This window comes from Scyliorhinus torazame, chromosome 17, assembly GCF_047496885.1.
Source record: "Scyliorhinus torazame isolate Kashiwa2021f chromosome 17, sScyTor2.1, whole genome shotgun sequence".
NCBI lineage: Eukaryota > Metazoa > Chordata > Chondrichthyes > Carcharhiniformes > Scyliorhinidae > Scyliorhinus > Scyliorhinus torazame.
The window spans coordinates 190,051,993-190,074,835 of record NC_092723.1 but is presented as its reverse complement, the minus strand read 5'-3'; the positions used below and the strand labels follow the sequence as shown (position 1 = coordinate 190,074,835).

General features: G+C 47.5%; 1 protein-coding gene across 2 annotated transcripts in view; it reads left to right on the top strand.

Annotated features, from left to right (window-relative positions):
• Positions 1-20,023, top strand: part of gprc5ba (G protein-coupled receptor, class C, group 5, member Ba) — a 43,710-nt gene extending 23,687 nt beyond the window's left edge. For both annotated transcript variants that reach the window (XM_072481893.1, XM_072481892.1), the window contains exons 2-4: positions 1,926-2,954; positions 3,758-3,867; positions 19,302-20,023. In XM_072481893.1, the coding sequence (XP_072337994.1) occupies positions 1,943-2,954; positions 3,758-3,867; positions 19,302-19,346 (1,167 nt within the window). In that variant the 5' untranslated portion in view covers positions 1,926-1,942 and the 3' untranslated portion in view covers positions 19,347-20,023. The remainder of the gene's footprint in view (positions 1-1,925; positions 2,955-3,757; positions 3,868-19,301) is intronic.
• Positions 20,024-22,843: the final 2,820 nt, after the last annotated feature.

Sequence of the window (22,843 nt, the reverse complement as noted above, 5' to 3'; positions counted from 1 at the left end):
ATTCAGGAAATTACTAATTTAAATAAATGCAGGGATGTTAGAGATTCTGAGAAATGTTTGTTTGATTTACTGACCATTGTAAACAGTAAGAAGTCTTACAACACCAGGTTAAAGTCCAACAGTTTGTTTCAAATCACTAGCTTTCGGAGCACTGCTCCTTCCTCAGATGAACAGTTCCTCATTGTAAACAGTATAGGTGATATATTAATTAATCTTCTCCCAGCCTTCAATAGCGGGCATGATAGCAACGTCTAAGATGTATTTTGATAGACAGGTGAGTGGGCGGGGACTGGAGGGATACAGATCATTTGGACAATAAGTAGTCAGTCTAAATAAGAATCTGGGGCGCTACTCCCCCCCCCCCCCCCCCCCCCCACGCCGGGTGGGAGAATCGCCGGGGTGGCACACTAATCGCGCCACGCCACCCCGACCCCCGCACGTGATTCTCCCACCCCCCCGGAAACCAGCGGCGCGCGATTCGCACCGGGCCGCTCGGAGAACCGGCGAGCTGCGATTCTCCGGCCGGATGGGCCGAGCGGCCGCTACGACACGACAGGTTCCCGACGCCGCCGTCCACCCCTGTCGCTGCCATTGGGAACTCTGCGGGAACGCTGGGAGGGCGGGGGGCTCCTTCACCAGGGTGGCCTCCGATGGGGTCTGGCCCGCGATCGGGCCCACCGAGTGGCGGGCCGGCCTCTTTCCTATCTCCCCCCCCCCCGGCCGACCTCCTTCCGCGCGTGGCCCCAGAACACCGGCGCCATGTTGGTGAGGGGCCGGCGTGCGTAAGACATTCCCCGCGCATGCGCAGGATTGGGCTGCCCCGACTGCACATGCGCGGGTTGGCGCGGCGGTAAGGATGCTGGAGCGGTGTGAACCGCTCCAGCGCCATGCTGGCCCATAGGTCGTGCCCGGCCCCTGTTCGCGACGGCGTTCACGATGGCGCGAACACTTGGCCTCCATATCAGAGAATTGCCCCCCCTGGATCGGGGCAGGCTTGATGGGCCGAAGGGCCTGTTCCTTTCTGAAATGTTCTTTGTTCTTCAATTACTCGAAGCTTTTGTTCGCCTTTTCAAAAACACATCAATATTGGAACGAGCACAAGTTAATTTTCAAGTGTTAAACCTCTCGAACCTCATTTCCATTGAAACATGTGTACTTCACAACAAACACATTTATTTCTTATCAAATCTCTGAGCCGTGCCTTCAATCTGACACTTGTAATCATTCCAAGGGTAGGAGAAGTCACAAGCTTGACTGACGGAACAGTTTTTGTGTAAGTTCCTCCCTCTCGTGGTGCATTTTATTGTTTCTTTCCTCCTTTCGCTGTTCTGTTGATGGGCTGATGATTCAGGCCCATCCCATGTCCTGTATCATTGCATTAGATTTGGAAGGAACTTGTGGTGAGAATATTTAGAAATGAAAATTGATGAAGACTATTATAAATTTAAAATATTTTGCAGCTAAATAGTGACTCATTTCTTGGTAAATATTTGATTATTTTATGTGTCTATTATAATGACAATAATTTACAAATATCTTCATTGGTTTAAATTGTAACCTTTTCCATTTCTGATCAACTTTCTCCAGAATTAAAAAGGCAAATTGCTTCCTCTGTAAAAGAGGAAATGGTGCAATTCCTAACTTAAAAATGTCCCCTTGCTCGGACTCCCTTTGTGTTTTCTGAAATTGACTTTTCGTCAGTACAAAATGAAAGGTTTTAAACTCCCTGATGCACAGCTATTCAGTCCCAATCATTTAATTTCTATGTCAAATAACTGACGGTGAGAATTGTTTGTCTGATTCTGTTTCAATAATTATGGAATGTTGTCAAATTTGAATGTAACAAATAATAAACATGTACAAACCAGCACCGAGATGCAGTCATGTTTTGAGCTAATGTGTTTTCTCTCCTCTTTCTATTGCAGCATTTATTTTGGCCAATATGAAAATACTTCCGGCTGCTTCATTTATTCTTCTCTCGGTGATTAATTACGGATCTTCTCAGAACGCGAGCAATCCTATTCCAGACAGAGGCTGTGGGTTAAATCTCCTTCCTCACTACCTGAACCTGTGCAGTCTGGATGTAATCTGGGGAATCATTGTGGAGGCAGTAGCGGGAGCTGGAGTGCTAACTGCATTTTTACTGATGCTGATTCTGCTGGTGAAGTTACCGTTCATTAAAGACAAAGAAAAGAAAAGTTCTTTGGGAATCCAGTTCCTGTTCTTGTTTGGGACACTGGGGCTGTTTGGACTATCATTTGCATTTATTATACCAGAAGACGAACGAACATGCCCCACAAGAAGATTCTTATGGGGAGTTCTGTTTGCACTTTGCTTTTCCTGTTTGTTGGCGCAGGCATGGAGACTACGTCAGCTGCTCCAGCATGGCAAAGGCCCATCAGGGTGGCTGTTGGCTGGCATTGCAGTCTGTCTCATGCTAGTCCAAGTTATAATTGCTGTGGAATGGTTAATCCTAACTGTTGTCAGAGATGAGAAATCAGCTTGCAAATATGAGCAGATGGATTTTGTCATGGCATCGATTTATGTCATGTTCTTGATGGCTGTCACCATGTTGCTGTCTTTCTTCACCCTGTGCGGGAAGTACAAGAAATGGAAGAAGAATGGGGCCTGCGTTATTGTGACCATGTTCTTTTCCATCTTCGTTTGGGTTGCATGGATTGCCATGTATCTATATGGCAACCGAGAACTGAAGAAACAACCCTTGTGGGATGACCCAGCCCTCTCCATTGCACTCGTTACGAATGGGTGGGTCTTTCTTATCTGTCATGCTATCCCAGAAGTCCATTGTTCAATTATCCCATCTAAACAAAACACACCAGATTACTTCGACGCTGTTCCACCAAGAATACGTGAGACTAACTTTGACGAGGATTTGCAACTTCCACGTACTTATATGGAAAATAAGGCTTTCTCCCTCGATGAATCTGGGGCAGGTTAGCAAAAGTTACATTTGATTTGTTGATTATATATTGTTAAGCTGGGTTTTTTAAATATTTTGCTGTATTATTTTCCTTATTCTTTCCTCCACCTACTTCCCAACCAAAAGGAATGCTTGCATTTCTGTGGACTGCATACAGTGAACGGGAGTTAACCCCATCCATTATTACCAAAAAAGTTGTGATATCTGGGTACTATTAGGGTTAGCACGGTAGCACAGTGGTTAGCACTGCGGCTTCGCAGCGCCAGGGTCCCAGGTTTGATTCCCCACTGGGTCACTGTCTGTGCGGAGTCTGCACGTTCTCCCCGTGTCTGCGTGGGTTTCCTCCGGGTGCTCCGGTTTCCTCCCACAGTCCAAAGATGTGCAGGTTAGGTGGGTTGGCCGTGATAAAACAGTCCTCAGTGACCAAAAAGGTTAGGAGGGGTTATTGGGTTACGGGGATAGGGTGGAAGTGGGGGCTTAAGTGGGTCGGTGCAGACTCGATGGGCCGAATGGCCACCTTCTGCACTGTATGTTCTATGTTCTATTGAATGTTTTTTAAAGATAATAGCTGGAGAGATTATATAGACTTAATAAGTAGAAAATATTTTTGGTACTGTATTGTTATAAAATTGATATAAGCCAACATATTTGGTCTGTTAATTCAGTGAGATTTTGACTAAAAATATTATCTTGCATGGTGTTTCTCCACAAAGCAGAAAACAATAATTGGAAATGTTTGAACTGTATTTGGAGTGTTGTGGATTTTATATCACTGGAAATCCATCTCTTCCTGTATTTTCTTGTCCCACCACATAGCCTATAAATCTGGATTTCGCAATGGGAGTGTGGGAAATAGACCCAACATTCAACTTCGGAGTAATGTTTACCAACCCACTGAAATGGCAGTCGTCCTTAATGGTGGAAATGTAAGTTTTAAACAAATCAATTTGCTGAACTTTGAATTTTACTTCTGTTTAGATGGTGTGTTTTTAATTTAAAAATAAATTAATTGTGAGTTGATTATAAAAGGATATCAACAAAACCATCTTTTAAAGTTACATTTCTGCAGCAGCATTTTTGTAATTACAATATCTGGATAGTTATTGGGTAAAAGCAAATTATTTCAAAAAGACAATGATCTTTTCAGTCTGTGTACGATACTAACACATGGCTTTTAGTGATGGAGGGAGCATCCGGTGTTGCTCGATGCCGATGATCTCTTGCTGTATGTCTCGGATCCATTGGAGAGTATGGGAAGGATTATGGACCTGCTGGGGAGGTGTAGAGGGTTCTCTGGGTACAAGCTGAATGTTGGGAAATCATAGAATCATAGAATCATAGAAGTTTACAGCATGGAAACAGGCCCTTCGGCCCAACCAGTCCATGCCGCCCAGTTTTTTACCATTAAGCTAGTCCCAGTTGCCCGCACTTGGCCCATAACCCTCTATACCCATCTTACCCATGTAACCATCTAAATGCTTTTTGAAAGACACAATTGTACCCGCTTCTACTACTACCTCTGGCAGCCCATTCCAGACACTCACTACCCTCTGAGTGAAGAAATTGCCCCTCTGGGCCCTTCTGAATCTCTCCCCTCTCACCTTAAACCTATGCCCTCTAGTTTTAGACTCCCCTACCTTTGGGAAAAGATGTTGACTATCTACCTTATTTATGCCCCTCATTATTTTATAGACCTCTATAAGATCACCCCTAAGCCTCCTACGCTCCAGGGAAAAAAGTCCCAGTCTATCCAGCCTCTCCTTATAACTCAAACCATCAAGTCCCGGCAACATCCTAGTAAATCTTTTCTGCACTCTTTCTAGTTTAATAATATCCTTTCTATAATAGGGTGACCAGAACTGCACACAGTATTCCAAGTGTGGCCGTACCAATGTCTTGTACAACTTCAACAAGACGTCCCAACTCCTATATTCAATGTTCTGACCAATGAAACCAAGCATGCCGAATGCCTTCTTCACCACCCTGTCCACCTGCGACTCCACCTTCAAGGAGCTATGAACCTGTACTCCTAGATCTCTTTGTTCTATAACTCTCCCCTGCGCCATACCATTAACTGAGTAGGTCCTGGCCTGATTCGATCTGCCAAAATGCATCACCTCACATTTATCTAAATTAAACTCCATCTGCCATTCGTCGGCCCACTGGCCTAATTGATCAAGATCCCGTTGCAATCCTAGATAACCTTCTTCACTATCCACTATGCCACCAATCTTGGTGTCATCTGCAAACTTACTAACCATGCCTCCTAAATTCTCATCCAAATCATTAATATAAATCACAAATAACAGTGGACTCAGCACCGATCCCTGAGGCACACCACTGGTCACAGGCCTCCAGTTTGAAAAACAACCCTCTACAACCACCCTCTGCCTTCTGTCGTCCAGCCAATTTTGAATCCAATTGGCAACCTCACCCTGGATCCCGTGAGCTTTAACCTTCTGCAACAACCTACCATGCGGTACCTTGTCAAAGGCTTTGCTAAAGTCCATGTAGACAACGTCTACTGCACTGCCCTCATCTACCTTCTTGGTCACTCCCTCAAAAAACTCAATCAAATTTGTGAGACATGATTTTCCACGCACAAAGCCATGCTGACTGCCCCGAATCAGTCCTTGCCTCTCTAAATGCTTGTAGATCCTGTCTCTCAGAATACCTTCTAGCAACTTACCTACTACAGACGTTAGGCTCACCGGTCTGTAGTTCCCAGGCTTTTCCCTGCTGCCCTTCTTAAACAAGGGCACAACATTCGCCACTCTCCAATCTTCAGGCACCTCACCTGTGGCTGCCGATGATTCAAATATCTCGGTTAGGGGACCCGCAATTTCCTCCCTAGCCTCCCACAACATCCTGGGATACATTTCATCAGGTCCCGGGGATTTATCTACCTTGATGCGCTTTAAGACTTCCAGCACCTCCTCCTCTGTAATATGCACACTTCTCAAGACATCACTATTTATTTCCCTTAGTTTCCTAACATCCATGCCTTTCTCCACCGTGAATACCGATGAGAAATATTCATTCAGGATCTCACCCAACTCTTGTGGCTCTGTACATAAATGCCCTTGTTGATCCTTAAGAGGCCCTACTCTGTCCCTAGTTACTCTTTTCCCCTTTATGTATCTGTAGAATCTCTTTGGATTCTCCCTTGCATTATTTGCCAAAGCAATTTCATGTCCCCTTTTTGCCCTCCTGATTTCCCTCTTAACTCTATTTCGACAATCTCTATACTCTTCAAGGGATCTACTTGATCCCAGTTGCTTATGTACGTCATATGCCTCCTTCTTCTTTTTGACCAGAGTCTCAATATCACGAGTCATCCAGGGTTCCCTACTTCTACCAGCCTTGCCCTTCACTCTAAAGGGAATGTGCTTACCCTGCACCCTGGTTAACACATTTTTAAAAGCCTCCCATTTACCAGCCGTTCCTTTGTCTGCCAATAGTCTCCCCCAATCTACCTCTGCAAGTTCCTGTCTGATACCATCAAAATTGGCCTTGCCCCAATTAAGAATTTTAACTCTTGGGCCAGACCTATCATTCTCCATAGCTATCTTAAAACTAATGGAATTATGGTCACTTGTCCCAAAGTGATCCCTCACTAGCACTTCTATCACTTGCCCTTCCTTATTTCCCAAGACGAGGTCAAGTTTTGCCCCCTCTCTAGTCGGTCCATCCACATACTGAATGAGAAATTCCTCCTGAATACACTCAACAAATTTCCCTCCATCCAAGCCCCTAATGCTATGACTGTCCCAGTCAATGTTGGGAAAGTTAAAGTCCCCTACTACTACCACCCTATTATTCTTGCAGCTATCTGTAATCTCCTTACATATTTGCTCCTCAATTTCCCGCTGACTATTTGGGGGCCTGTAGTACAGTCCTACCAAGGTGATCTCTCCCTTCTTATTTTTCAGTTCCACCCATATAGACTCAGTGGGCGAACCCTCGGATATATCCCCTCTAAGTACTGCCGTGATGTTCTCCCTAATCAAAAACGCCACTCCCCCTCCTCTCTTACCTCCTGTTCTATCCTTTCTATAGCATCTGTAGCCCGGAACATTGAGCAGGAAAAGCGAGGTATTCCTGGTTAATGAGCTGGCAGAGCGGGCTAATTTAGGGGGGGATGCCATTTACGGTAGCAAGGGATAGGTTTTGGTATTTGGGAATGGACGAGGCTCCATAAGTGGAACTTAACGTAGCTGGGGGAGGATCTTGGGTGGGATACACTGGCAGGGAGGGTCCAAGTGGTGAAAATGAATATTTTGCCGCGGTTCATGTTTATCTTTCAAGCTCTCCCGATCTTAATACCAAAGGCCTTCTTTCAGAAAGTGGACTTGATCATTTCTGACTTTGTATGAGCGGGGAAGGTGCCGAGGGTGGGGAGGACACTGCTACAGAGGCAGAGGCAGCGGGGGGGGGGGGGGGGGTTAGGATGGAGGAGGAACCTTGTAAGGGGTCTAGTTTGAGGACTATGGTGCCAATGGCTCCGAGTAGGTATTCAAGGAGCCCGGTGGTGCAGTCCACAGTGAAGATATGGAATCAGTTGAGGAGGCATTTTAGGGTGGAAGGGATGTCGGTGCTAACGCCGCTGTGCGGGAATCATGGGTTTGAGCCGGGGGGAATGGATAGTGTATACAGGAGGTGGAGGGAAGTGGGGCTGGTCAAGGTGAGGGATCGGTATTTGGAGGAAGGGTTCGCCAGTCTGGAGGAGCTAAGGCAGAGGGTAGAGCTGTCGAGGGGGAGTGAGTTCAGGTATCTGCAGGTTAGGGACTTTGCGCGAAAGGTCTGGAGGGAGTACCCTAGGTTGCCGGGATACACCCTGCTGGAGCGACTGCTGCTTCCAGATGTGGAAGGGGAGGGAAGAATTGGGGATATATACAAGTGGCTGGGGGAGCAGGGAGGCGGGCGGGTGGTGAAGATCAAGGAGAAAGGGGAGATCAACTGGGGAGTATGGAGTGAGGTATTGTGCAGGGTAAGCGGGATGTGCAAGGATGAGCCTGATACAGTTTAAGGTGGTACATAGGATGCATATGACTCTGGCGAGAGTGAGTGGGTTCTTTCAGGGGGTAGCAGATGAGTGAGAGGGGTGTGGGTGGGGGGCCAGCGAATCACGCACAGATGTTTTGGCGTTACGAAGAATTGGGAAGATTCTGGGCGGGAGTGTTCGCGGCCTTCGCCTCTCTGATTGCATGGTGGCGAATTTTGCTGGAGTGGCGGTCGGCATCGCCACCGGGGGTAGCGGCTTGGCTGGGTGACCTGTACGACGTCCCGCGATTAGAGAAGATAAAGTATGAGTGAAGGGGCTCTGCAGAGGGGTTTTGAGCAGCAGAAATGGCTGCCATTCAGAGAGCACGCACATTTATACTCCGCCTACTGGGCGGAGCCAGCAGGCAGGGATCTACCCCCGTACCTGTAGTACATGGGCCTTGCCGTAATACCCTCGTATGCAGTACAGTATATACAATATAATACAACAGTGGTGACTACCACATTCACCCCCTGTTAAAAATGAGTCCAGCGGGGGGGTGGAAAACTATTTACATAAAGGCTGTCATTAAAATTTCAGCGAAGGTTACAAATTTAGACGGTCGGGCGCCTTGATCCGACGTTGAGAGCGCCGCAGTGCTGGTGGCGAGTCAGGCGTCGGCTCGGTCGTCGGTGACTCCGGGAGCGTCTCTACATCCCTGGGTGGGACCAAGGGGAGGATGGATTGTCCTGGAGCGGGGGCTGTGGTGAGGTGCGCTGGGGGAAGGGAGGGTGGGGCAAGAGGGGGGGGGGGGGGGGGGGGGACCCAGCTGGTGCCAGGTCCCTGAGGGAGACTGTATCTTGGCGGCCGTCGGGGTACGCTACGTAGGTGTACTGCGGGTTTGCGTGGAGTAGCTGTACCCTCTCAACCAACGCATCCACCTTGTGGAGCCGCACGTGCTTGCGGACGAGGATGGGTCCTGGAGCTGCCAGCCACGTTCGGAGCGAAACCCCGGAGGTGGAATTCCTGGGGAAGGCAAGGAGACGTTCATGGGGGGTTTCGTTAGACGCCGTGCACAGGAGCAACCAAATGGAGTGAAGTGCGTCAGGGAGGACCTCCTGCTAACGGGAGGCCGGGAGATTTCTGGACCGTAGGGCCAGCTGGATGGCCTTCTTGACTGTCCCATTCTCCCGCTCCACCTGCCCGTTTCCCCGGGGGTTGTAGCTGGTCGTCCTGCTCGAGGCAATGCCCCTGTTGAGCAGGTACTGGCGCAGCTCATCGCTCATAAATGAGGATCCCCAGTCGCTGTGGACGTAGGCGGGGAAACCGAACAGAGCGAAGCTGGTGTTGAGGGCTTTGATGACGGTGGCAGACGAATAACAGGAATGCGGAATATTTGGCTAATGGTAAAGTTCTTGAAAGTGTGGATGAGCAGAGGGATCTAGGTGTCCATGTACATAGATCCCTGAAAGTTGCCACCCAGGTTGATAGGGTTGTGAAGAAGGCCTATCGAGTGTTGACCTTTATTGGTAGAGGGATTGAGTTCCGGAGTCGGGAGGTCAGGTTGCAGCTGTACATAACTCTGGTACGGCCGCATTTGGAGTATTGCGTACAGTTCTGGTCACCGCATTATAGGAAGGACGTGGAGGCTTTGGAGCGGGTGCAGAGGAGATTTACCAGGATGTTGCCTGGTATGGAGGGAAAATCTTATGAGGAAAGGCTGATGGACTTGAGGTTGTTTTCGTTGGAGAGAAGAAGGTTAAGAGGAGACTTAATAGAGGCATACAAAATGATCAGGGGGTTGGATAGGGTGGACAGTGAGAGCCTTCTCCCGCGGATGGATATGGCTGGCACGAGGGGACATAACTTTAAACTGAGGGGTAATAGATATAGGACAGAGGTCAGAGGTAGGTTCTTTACGCAAAGAGTAGTGAGGCCGTGGAATGCCCTACCTGCTACAGTAGTGAACTCGCCAACATTGAGGGCATTTAAAAGTTTATTGGATAAACATATGGATGATAATGGCATAGTGTAGGTTCGATGGCTTTTGTTTCGGTGCAACATCGTGGGCCGAAGGGCCTGTACTGCGCTGTATTGTTCTATGTTCTATGTTCTATGTTCTATATCGGGGCATGGGACGGCGAAGGGGAATCTGGAATATTCGTCGAACACATTGAGAAAATACGTGTTGCGGTCGGTGGAGGGGAGGGGCCCTTTGATGTCCACGCTGAGGCATTCAAAGGGACGGGAGGCCTTCACCAGGCGTGCACGGTCTGGCCGGTAGAAGTGCGGTTTACACTGGCAGTCTCTGGTGATAGCCCTGACTTCCTCGATGGAGTAGGGCAGATTGCGGGCCTTAATGAAGTCCGTCGTGCAGGGTCCGGAGTCGGTCCACTTGTGCACTGGCACATGTACCTCGGGATAGGTGGTGTTCTGTCCTTCCGGGAGGTTGACGTTCCGTGTATGGAAGATTCTGTTGAAGGAACCTTGGTGAGTTCCTGTAGTGCATCGTGTAGATGGTACACACGGCTGCCACTCTGCGTTGGTGGTAGAGAGTTTGAATGTTTAAGATGGTGGATTGGGTACCAATCAAGCGGGGCTGCTTTGTCCTGGATGGTGTCGAGCTTCTTGAGCGTTGTTGGAGCTGCGCCCATCCAGGCAAGTGGAAAGTATTCAATCACACTCGTGACTTGTGCCTTGTAGATGGGAGTCAGGAAGTGAGTTACTCAGAATTCACTGCCTCTGATCTGCTCTGGTAGCCACAGTATTAATATGACTGGTGGTCAATGGTAACCCCCGGGATGTTGATTGTGGGGATTCAGCGATGGTAATGTCATTGAATGTCAAGGGGTGATGGTTAGATCCTCTCTTGTTGGAGATGGTCATTGCCTGACACTTGTGTGGGGTGAATGTAACTTGCCACTTGTCAGCCCCGAGCCTGGATATTGTCTGGGTCTTGCTGCATTTGGACAGGGACGGCTTCATTAGCCGAGGAGTCACGAATTGTGCAGTCATCTGCAAACATCCCCACTTCTGACCTTATGATGGGAGGTCATTGATGAAGCAGCGGAAGGTGGTTGGGGCCGAGGACACTACCCTGAGGAACTCCTGCAGTGATGTCCTGGAGCTGAGATGATTGACCTCCAACAACCACAACCATCTTCCTTTGTGCCGGGTATGACTCCAACCAGTGGAGAATTTTCCCCGATTCCCATTGACTCCTGTTCTTTGCTAGGTCTTGGGACGGCACGGTGGTACAGTGGTTAGCACCGCTGCCTCACAGCACCAGGGACCCGGGTTCGATTCCTGGCTTGGGTCACTGTCTGTGTCAAGTTTGAACTTTCTCCCAGTGTCTGCGTGGGTTTCCTTCGGGTGATCCGGTTTCCTCCCATAGTGCAGATTAGGTGGGATTACGAGGATGGGGGAGAGGAGTGGACCTATGTGTAGTGTGCTCTTTCAAAGGGTCAGTGCAGGCTCGATGGGCCAAAGAGCCTCCTTCTGCACTGTAGGAACTCTATGGTTCGATGGCTCCTTGATGCCACACTCAGCCAAAGACAGTCACCCTCACCTCAGCCTCTGGGCCTGGGGCCCCACAGATGTCCTGCCCCACATCCCCTTAAGGACAGCTGGGTAGGTGGCAAGGTCACCTACTGAAATAAACAAGCTCTCTCCCACCTTCAAACCTGTCAGTGGAGAGCATAAAATCCATCCTAATAGCCTCCGCGCCTTGCGGGATTCACCCAAGTCCTGGGAGAGGTCAGATCTGGAACTCTGCCTAAAAGGGGCGGGACCAAATGTCGCTCATGGACGTAAGTCATGAACCCACTTTTAGACCTCCCTACCCGGAATAACCCGGCCTCCCTCAATTCACCAGCCGCCCCAGGGAGGCTGCAGCTGGGTGCCGATCAGTGCTGGTCCACGAGGACGCAGTGCTGTAAGGGGGTTGGGGGGGTGGGCCTGTAGAGGGGGAGCCTCCAGGGACCCCTCGTGGGGTGTCCGGAGTGGGGGGGGGGGCACGTGGGGTAGTGTCCGTGTGTGTGTGGGGGTGGGGGGGGGGGGGTAGTGTCCTGTGTGTGTGTGTGGGGGTGGGGGGGGTAGTGTCCTTGTGGGGGTGGGGGTGACATTGCCCAAGGGTGGGGTGTGTGGCGAACCCACAAGCTCATTTAGCGATTGGGGCACCCTTTCAGAATGGCAGCCCAATCTCCTGAGGTCAGCTCCCCTGTGCTAAAACAAATTCTAAGTGTGGGTTAAACCGGTGAGAGACTCTCCAGGGGCCCAAGAAGGTGACTAAAGTGTCATTGGATTAGCGGTGGGGAACTCCCTGAAAAACCCACCACAAATTAACATTGAAATTTTGGGAGAGTATCGCGCCCGATATCTCCTCAACAAACGAGATTTAAGGATTGAGGAAGAAGATGAATTAACGGGGGTGGATTTGGCGTCAAATCCTGTCACAGCCAGGACATGTCCCCGCTCTCTCCACATCCATATCCAGAAAGGTGTTTTTATTGATTTCTCCCTTATTATAAATGGTGGGGTATTTTCCCAAGTTTTAAACTTTGGAACTGTTCCAATTCACTATGAATAACTTGCACAGGAAACTCTACATAGGATGAAATACATCAGGTTGGTTTATTTTTTCTAACGCGAGGGAGGGTTCAGCAATGTCCGCCCATCCCAGTCACACAATAAAGAGGATTCTGGGTGCGTCCAAGGTGAGGTTCGCTGATTGTGGAATTGCTCCTTCTTTCCAGAGCGAGACTTCCACGATGGGAAAAGATGGGTAGAGTGATTTGAGTCTGGGGGGCTCACGTTCCAACAGTTGTCAGGTTTGATCAGGGCAGAGTTCCTTCTGCTGTCATTGGTTTGATAGTGGACAGCACAGGGTTTGTTAGAGTTTCCGCACTGTCCTGGTCCAGTTGCAACAGAGAAGATTACAGTGCAGCTTGTGGGGTGGTTATGTGACATTCCTCCCACATTGATGGATGGCTGGAATCTTCAAGTCTTTAACTGGACTTCAAATTCTTTTTGTTCTGGGAGACACTAGTTTTCCCTCTTGTTTAAACCAATGTGTTAGAACAGTTTATGCTTGGGCCATTGCACCATTATGGGAGTTTAAGACCATAAGACATAGGAGCGGATGTAAGGCCATTCGGCCCATCGAGTCCACTCCACCATTCAATCATGGCTGATTTCAACTCCATTTACCCGCTCTCTCTCCATAGCCCTTAATTCCTCGAGAAATCAAGAATTTATCAGCTTCTGTCTTAAAGACACTCAACGTCCCGGCCTCCACCGCCCTCTGTGGCAATGAATTCCACAGACCCACCACTCTCTGGCTGAAGAAATTTCTCCTCATCTCTGTTCTAAAGTGACTCCCTTTTATTCTAAGGCTGTGCCCCCGGGTCCTAGTCTCCCCTGCTAATGGAAACAACTTCCCTACGTCCACCCTATCTAAGCCATTCATTATCTTGTAAGTTTCTATTAGATCTCCCCTCAACCTCCTAAACTCCAATGAATATAATCCCAGGATCCTCGGACGTTCATCGTATGTTAGGCCTACCATTCCTGGGATCATCCGTGTGAATCTCCGCTGGACCCACTCCAGTGCCAGTATGTCCTTCCTGAGGTGTGGGGCCCAAAATTGCTCACAGTATTCTAAATGGGGCCTAACTAATGCTTTTTAAAGCTTCAGAAGTACATCCCTGCTTTTATATTCCAAGCCTCTTGAGATGAATGACAACATTGCATTTGCTTTCTTAATTACGGACTCAACCTGCAAGTTTACCTTTAGAGAATCCTGGACTAGGACTCCCAAGTCCCTTTGCACTTCAGCATTATGAATTTTGTCACCATTTAGAAAATAGTCCATGCCTCTATTCTTTTTTCCAAAGTGCAAGACCTCGCACTTGCCCATGTTGAATTTCATCAGCCATTTCTTGGACCACTCTCCTAAACTGTCTAAATCTTTCTGCAGCCTCCCCACCTCCTCCATACTACCTGCCCCTCCACCTATCTTTGTATCATCGGCAAACTTAGCCAGAATGCCCCCAGTCCCGTCATCTAGATCGTTAATATATAAAGAGAACAGCTGTGGCCCCAACACTGAACCCTGCGGGACACCACTCGTCACCGGTTGCCATTCCGAAAAAGAACCTTTTATCCCAACTCTCGGCCTTCTGCCTGACAGCCAATCGTCAATCCATGTTAGTACCTTGTCTCGAATACCATGGGCCCTTATTTTACTCAGCAGTCTCCCGTGAGGCACCTTATCAAAGGCCTTTTGGAAGTCAAGATAGATAACATCCATTGGCTCTCCTTGGTCTAACCTATTTGTTATCCCTTCAAAGAACTCTAACAGGTTTGTCAGGCACGACCTCCCCTTACTAAATCCATGCTGACTTGTCCTAATCCGACCCTGCACTTCCAAGAATTTAGAAATCTCATCCTTAGTGATGGATTCTAGAATCTTGCCAACAACTGAGGTTAGGCTAATTGGCCTATAATTTTCCATCTTTTTCCTTGTTCCCTTCTTGAACAGGGGGGTTACAACAGCGATTTTCCAATCCTCTGGGACTTTCCCTGACTCCAGTGACTTTTGAAAGATCATAACTAACGCCTCCACTATTTCTTCAGCTATCTCCTTTAGAACTCTAGGATGTAGCCCATCTGGGCCTGGAGATTTATCAATTTTTAGACCTCTTAGTTTCTCTAGCACTTTCTCCTTTGTGATGGCTACCATATTCAACTTTTAAGACCTGTAAAGGCTTGTTTTTGTTCAAAGTTGTCTGGAGCAGACCCGTTGTCCGCAGGGCAACCTGTGACCAGCTGGAAATTTCTCAGTTCAACAGTTGTCCACTTTGAAAAGCACAAATAAATGAATTTTATAAAGTACTCCAGCTGAATGTGTGTTTATATATAATATACACACTTGGGATTGGGAGAAGGTTAAGGTTCAGCAAAAGGTTAATGAAAATAAAATCAATAAAGCTAAGATGAACTATGAAAAGAAACTAGCATAAAACATAAACACTGACACCAAAGCTTCTATAAGTATATAAAGAGGAAGAGAATAGCTAAAGTAAATGTTGGCCCTTCTGAGGGTGATACTGGTGAGGTACTGAGATGACGGAGACACTGAACCAATATTTTGCCTCTGTCTTCACGGTAAAGGATAATAAATATTTTCCAAGAACTTTAGTTAATGCAGTCACTGGGGAGACGGTATTGAATAAACTGATGGGATTAAAGGTAGATAAGTCTCCGGGACCTGATGGCCTGCACTCTAGGGCATTAAAGAAGGTGACAGCGGAGATAGTGGATGCACTGGTTATGATATTTCAGAATTCCCTAGATTCTGAAGAGGTCCTGGTGGATTGGAAACAGGCTAATGTGATGCCCCTATTCAAAAAGGGAGAGGGGCAAAAAGTAGGAAACTAGATCGGTTAGCTTGACCTCTGTGGTGGGGAAGGAGGAGATGACTGAACATTTGGAAAGACAAAGCTCAATTCCCCCGTTGTCAGCAAGGGTAAGTCATGCTTGACAAACTTGCTCGAGTTCTTTGAGGACGTAACCAGCAAGATGGATAATGGGGAACCTGTGGATGTGGTATATCTAAACTTCCAGAAGGCATTTGAAAAGGAGCCGCATAAAAGACTGATCCAGAAGGTGAGATCGCAGGGCATTGGGTACATACTAGATTGGATTGAGGATTGGCTGACTGACAGAAAGCAGAGGGTTGGGTTAAATGGGTCCTTCCCTGGCTGGTGAACTGTAACTAGTGGGGTGACGCAGGGGTCAGTCCCCAGACCTCAACTTTTACAATCTGTATAAATGATCTTCAAGCGGTGATAGTGTAACAGCAAAATCACAGGCAGTGAAGAGGAAATAAAGATTTCACAGATGGTTAGAGATAGGCTAGGAGATTGGGCCAACATTTGGCGATGAGTTTAATGTAGATAAGTGTGAGGTTATCCATTTTGACTGAAAAAAATAGTCAAACAAATTATTCTCTAAATGGAAAGCAGATTGAAAATGTGTCTGGGCAGAGGGAACTGGGCAGAGGGAACTGGGCAGAGGGAACTGGGCAGAGGGAACTGGGCAGAGGGAACTGGGCAGAGGGAACTGGGCAGAGGGAACTGGGCAGAGGGAACTGGGCAGAGGGAACTGGGCAGAGGGAACTGGGCAGAGGGAACTGGGTGGCTTGTTCATGAATCACAGAAAGTGGGTTTGGAGGTACAGCCTGTAATTAAAAAGACAAATGGAATGTTAGTGTTTATTGCAAAAGAACTGGAGTATGAAAGTAGAGACTTATTTTTGCAATTGTATAGGGTGTTGGTGAGACCACATCTGGAGTATTATGTCCAGTTTTGGTCTCCTTATTTGAGGAAAGATGTGGAGGCTGTTGTGTTCTGTTACTTCCTTGATGATAAAGGTACACATGGAACACGAAGATGTAGTTGCTTTTTGGGATGGGATAGTGCTCTCTTTTGCTGCTCTTATTGAGGTCTTTGGGGTCCATTGGAATTCTCAGGTCCCCGTTCCGTTTTTTACACAGACTATCTTGAGTACATCCAGTCCGTGGGCTTTTCCATGTGCCTGATGACACCCAGGGTTGTCATCCACTGCAGCTCGGCCTCGAGTCTCCCTCAGCGGGCATGCACCACTGGTCTCTTATCTTCCTTCAGTTGTATACTGTAGGTGAACGGTAGGGTGCCAAACCCCTGAAAAACCTCCGGATGTGCCATGGGAATGGCTCCATGCAATCTGCAGCGTATAACCCTCTGATGAGCCCGAGCTGTTCACAGGCCTGCACGCCGATGAGTGATTCACTCTCCGCCGCTATGACAGAGAACCGTATTCTGTGGGTTACCTTCTTAATGGTGACATCCAGCTTAACATTCTCCCACAGTCACAATCTGACGCTTTAGAATGATGCCTGCCGGATCAATGTGAGATATTATCTTGAGCTGCCGCACCATCGAGAGCGGAACCAGGTTGGCCCTCACTCCCGTACCAAGCTTGCGTTTGATGACCGTTCCATTTAGCATTACTGGGTTCATCCACCTGTCCTCGATGGTCCCCACCTGTGCCTCACTGTGATTGCAGACGGTGCATGTCACTTCTTGGCCAAGACCGGCCAAAACGCTCGGGTCATGTCTTGTAACCACGTTCACAGCAGGTCAGTGATCAACTCATTTGGCCTGCTTCGGATTCCTCTGCCCGATCAACTGTGCAACACGGAGCAAAGTGCCCCTTCCTGCCACACCAGTATTAGTTCTTGTTAAACGCCGGCCATCTTTTCAGCGAGTGTACGTTGCCATAGCTCGGGCACAAAATGGCGGATGGGCTCTGCTGTCCAAAATGGCCACCCCTATGGAGGCCACGTTTATTGTGATGTTCAAAATGGCTGCCCCCTGTGAGATCACGTGCTGTCTGATCAAAATGGCCACCCCATCACAAGCACGCTTCTTTCACCAGTGCTCTCAAAATGGCCGTCTGCCTCGAGACCACGTTGTGCGTCTGGCTGCATACCATAGCACTCAAAATGGCTGCCAACATCAAGACCACATTTTTTGCTGCTCTGCATCGCAGCATTTTTAGTGCCAGAATCCTTGGATCAGTATCAGCATTGAGTTTGCGGGAGGCCCCGATATGTTGCACAGAGAACTCGCTTGCCTGGCACATCCTGATAGCAGCATCCAGCGTGAGGTTGTCCTTCTTTAACAGTTGTTCTCGCAGCTCATCCCATATACGACCTGGTCTCGGATCATTGAGGATTGCAACTGTCCAAAATTGCACGTCTGGGCCTTTAAGCGCTGATCCATAACAAAACTGTCAAAGGATTCTTTGTCTTTCTTGGCGTGAGACCGGAATACAATCTCTCAAAAGTCTCATTGCTTTTCGGGGAGCAGTGGCCATCAAAGTGTTCAATCACCTCCTTGTAGGTATGCTCACCTTTCTCAAAGCCGTACGAATTGTACAGTTGAAGCATTTGAAACCCAGCTCTCGTTAGCAGCAATGCAACGCGCCTTTTATCAGGCAGCCCCTGTAGGCCACGGGCCGAAAGAAAAAACTCAAACTGCTGCTCGATTGCATGCCAGATTGTGTCCAAATTTCCCGAGACTTTAAGTCAGTGTGGTACCTTAAGCCCATGCATCTCGCACTTCACCATCCTGCGTGGCGTTGCAGCCCCTTGGCCCACCCAGGTTGGTGGAGTGGTCATTCGTCCGGCTTCGTGCCACGTGTTTTGTCTTGTTGCGGTTACATTGAGATTTTCAACACGTCTGGTGCTGTGTGTTCTGTTACTTCCTCGATGATGATGATGGTGCACATAGAACACAAAGATGTAGTTGCTAGAATCTTAGTGGTAACTATGCATCCCTATGTACAAACTATCCTGTCTCTGTTATTGATGTCTGCTGTCTTGTCCACCCTGCCAGGGCCTGGCTCCCATCCGTCCTCTAATATATATACCTCTTATCCTGAGGCTATGACCTCCTCGTTTTACAATGCCCCACAAGAGGAAGCACCTGCTCCACGTCTACTTTATCCAGACCTTTTAGCAACTTGTATATCTCAATTAGATCTCCCCTCATTCTTCTAAACTCGAGAGAGTATAGGCCTAAACTGTTCAATCTCGCCTCATACGACAAATCCCTCACCTCTGGAATCAACCTAGTGAACCTCCTCTGAACTGCCTCCAATCCCACTACATCGTTCCTCAATAAGGGGACCAAAACTGGATTAAAGGACCGCAAAATAAGTGACCAAAAGGGAAAACAAGAAAAATGTTAAACTTGACAAATTTAAAATGTCCCCCTTTTTTAAAACCTGAAGCAATGAGACTCGGTACTTGTAATAGTGCCGTAAGTTTGCAGTAATGAACATTTATCATATTCTTAGTCACAGCGGCCGTTCCGCCCATCGTGTCTGTGCTGGTCAGAAATAACCACCTAATTATTCTCCTTTCATTGTAACTACTAGTCCTAAATATCTCTGATGGGTATGGTTCTTAATGATGGTACATAAACAGCAAAATCCTAACATTTAATGCAGGTCAGTGCTGACAGAAAAATGTCACACTTACAAAGCTAACGGTGCAACTTTAGGATTTTTCCCTTGCCTGAAATGTTTCTGCCATTTATAGTCTCAGTTATTTTGACAGAAAAATCTGTCCCAGTGCAGTTCAATATTTGCTCCAGATATTATCTTTAATTACATTTATGTAACTGTAGATGCTCCTAACTAAATTACATTCTGAGTTGTAACTACATTTGGCTACATGACATACTTTTTTCTTTTAAAAACAAAATTGTTATCACTGAACCAAAATTAACTTTCAACTATGCCTATAATTTTTCAATTATTTTTCAGATCCCATCTGCTCCCCCAAGTTATGTAGGAAGACATCTTTGGTGAAGGCAAAACTATTGAAATCATTAGCAAATTCCAGCAGCTCTTGATGGACACAATTCAACACGAGCAATGGAGACTGCGGGAGTAAGATGATTAGGAGCTGGTCAAAGCCCAATTAAATACAAATTTATTCTAAACTGACAACTTTTTATATAGAGTGTACAGTGAAGCTTGTTGGGTGTACATACAAATACCTTTTTCTTTTAAAGCCTAAGTCTTTAGATGAAAGTAGCAGCAGAATGGTCCTGCAGCATTTTTGTGTTGATGTACATATAGGGATTGCATTACATTTAATAAATTGTGGCAATGTGTAACTTACAATATTGCTTCATTTCTGCAACACCAACATTTCATTGAAACTCCCTGGCGGAGATGGGGAAGAACCTGATCAGCTTTATTACAACAGCGTCAGTCATTTATATCATTAGTGGAGGTGAGTTAATTGAAACAGGAGATGTAACTTTAGTATTTTTAATAGTTTGTGTGTTCCATATTATCCAATAGAAAAGATGTATTGTAAATTGGTGCGGCAATCGACAATTATTTCAAGTGTAGTTTGTACTGGACGTGATTTAAACAGTATTTTCCGTTTGCAATGAGATTCAATCTGGTGCATGTGTACTTTATACTGAAAGTAAGTGAGAAATGAAAGTTTTAATAATTAAAACACTAGAATGCTTTGTATGCAGTAAGTTTTTTGTTAATGCCAAATTGCAGTTACAATAGTGAAACCAGAGATTACTAATAAAGTGCAGACTTTCAGAGCTTGTATAAACCTCATCCTGAATTACCATAAGACATAGGAGCAGAATTAGTCCACTCGGCCCATCGAGTCTGCTCCGCCATTCAATCATGGCTGCTATTTTTCTTATCCACCTTTGCCCCATAACCCCTGATCCCCTTGTTAATCAAGAACCTATCTATCTCGGTCTTAAAGACACTCAGTGATTTATTTGTCCGCCACAGCCTTCGGCGGCAAAGAGTTCGCGTTCCACAGTTTCACCACCTTCTGGCTGATGAAATTCCTCCATCTCATTTTAAAGGATCGTCCCTTTAGTCTGAGATGGTGTCCTCTGCTTCTGCTTCTAGTTTTTCCCACAAGTGGAAATATCCTCTCCACGTCCATTCTATCCAGGCCTCGCAGTATCCTGTAAGTTTCAATAAGATCTCTACCCCCCCCCCCCCCCCCCCCCCCATCCTTCTAAACTCCAACGAGTACAGACCCAGAATCCTTAACCGTTCCTCATACGACAAACTCTTCATTCCAGGGATCATTTTGTGAACCTCCTCTGGACCCTTTTCAAGGCCAGCTCATCCTTCCTTAGATACGGGGCCGAAAACTGCTCACAATACTCCAAATGGGGTCTGACCAGAGCCTTATACAGCCTCAGAAGTACATCCCTGGTCTATTCTCGCCCTCTCGACATGAATGCTAACATTATATTTGCCTTGCTAACTGCTGACTGAACCTGCACGTTAACCTTAAGAGAACTGTGAACAAGGACTCCCAAGTCCCTTCTGATTTCCTAAGCATTTCCCCATTTGAAAAATAGTCCGTGCCTCCATTCCTCCTTCCGAAGTGCATAACCTCACACTTTTCCACATTGTATTTAATCTGCAGCCTCCCCGCTTCAACACAACCTGTCCCTCTCCAAATCTTTGTTGCTATGTTTGCAGATGACACAATGCCCTCAGTTCCTTCTTCCAGATAGTTTGTGAATAGTTGTGGTCCCAACACTGACCCCTGCGGAACACCTCTAGTCACCGGCTGCCATCCCGAAAAGGACCCCTTCATCCCCACCCTCTGCCTTCTGCCAGTCAGCCAATCCTCTATCCCATGCCAGGATCTTATGCCGAACACCATGGGCTTATCTTATTTAGCAGCCTCCTGTTATAGGCCTTCTGGAAATCTAAATAGATCACATCCACTGTTTCTCCTTTGTCTAACTTCCTCATTACCTCCTCAAATAATTATAAAATATATATTTTATTAACCTTTTTGAGTTTATAAAGTACAAAAATAAATACATTAAGAAAACAACAAACTAAATTCCATAACCACCGCCCCCCCCCCCCCCCCCCCACAACAATTTCCATAGGATGATAGCACCTATGGGATTAACAGGTACGTTTGTCGAACAAAATTCCGTACTTGAAGGTACCTAAACGAACCCGGGTCCCAGAGTCCAAACTTCTCTTTCAGTTCCCCCAGGCTGGCACACCGCCCCGCCAGGAATAGGGCACCTAATCTCTCCAATCCCTTCCCCTTTCACACCCCTGTGACATCCAACCTCGCCAGTTCAAACAGGCGGTTAGCATAAATGGGGGCCAGCCTTGATACTGACCCCAAGTGGAGACAACCAGCAATTTTGACGAGTACTTTGTCAGTGCGAATGGCAGAGACGCCGTCACCAGCACCCAAACTGAACCCCCTACATGACCCAGACTCCATCTGCACCCAGGTAGAGCCCGGGGCCCCACACCATCCAACACCACCTCTGCATTAGCAGCCCAGTAATAAAATATCAGGTTGGGCAGCACGACACCCCCTGACTGTCGATCCCTCTGTAGAGCAATCCTGCAAATCGTCGGAGATTTGCCTGCCAATTTGAAGGCCGTTTATTAACTGTTCCAAACTCCCTCAAAAGAATAATTTGGGAAGACTGGAAGACACTGAAATAGAAACAGAAATCTTGGCAAACTGTTCATCTTAATTGACTGGAGCCATCCTGCCAGGGACGAAGGAAGGTTCTCCCACCTGTGTAGGTCAGATTTGACCTTACCGGGCTGGTTTAATTCCGTTTACGGAGTCAGGCCCATCTCGAGCCACCTGCACCCCCAGATACCAGAAGCTGGGCCTGGCCCAGCGAAGGGGGAGTACCCTCCAGACTGGCTCCATTCCTGGGATGCTGACGAAAAATACTCCCACTTCAGATTTAATTTGTATCCGGAAAAGGACCCAAAGCTCTTCCATATCCTCGTTATGTCTCCAATGGTGGGCACTGGGGTCCTTCACATATAACAAAAGATCATTTAATGGGTGGCACGGTAGCACAAGTGGTTAGCACTGGATTCACAGCTCCAGGGTCCCAGGTTCGATTCACCTGGGTCACTGTCTGTGCGGAGTCTGCACATCCTCCCCGTGTGTGCATGGGTTCCCTCCGGGTGCTCCGGTTTCCTCCCACAGTCCAAAGACGTGCAGGTTGGGTGGATTGGCCATGCTAAATTGCCCTTAATGACCAAAAAGGTAAGCAGGGGTTATTGGGTTACGGGGATAGGATGGAAGTGAGGGCTTAAGTGGGTCAGTGCAGACTTGATGGGCCGAACGGCCTCCTTCTGCACTGTGTTCTATGCACATACAGGGATACCCTGGGTGGAACTCTCCGTCGGCGGAATCGGGAAATGTGATTGGGCGGAGAATCGATTTTGACGCTGAAATCGTGGAGGGCGCTGGTTTCACGGCAAATCGCGATTCTCCGTCGCCTCGACAACGGCGTCAA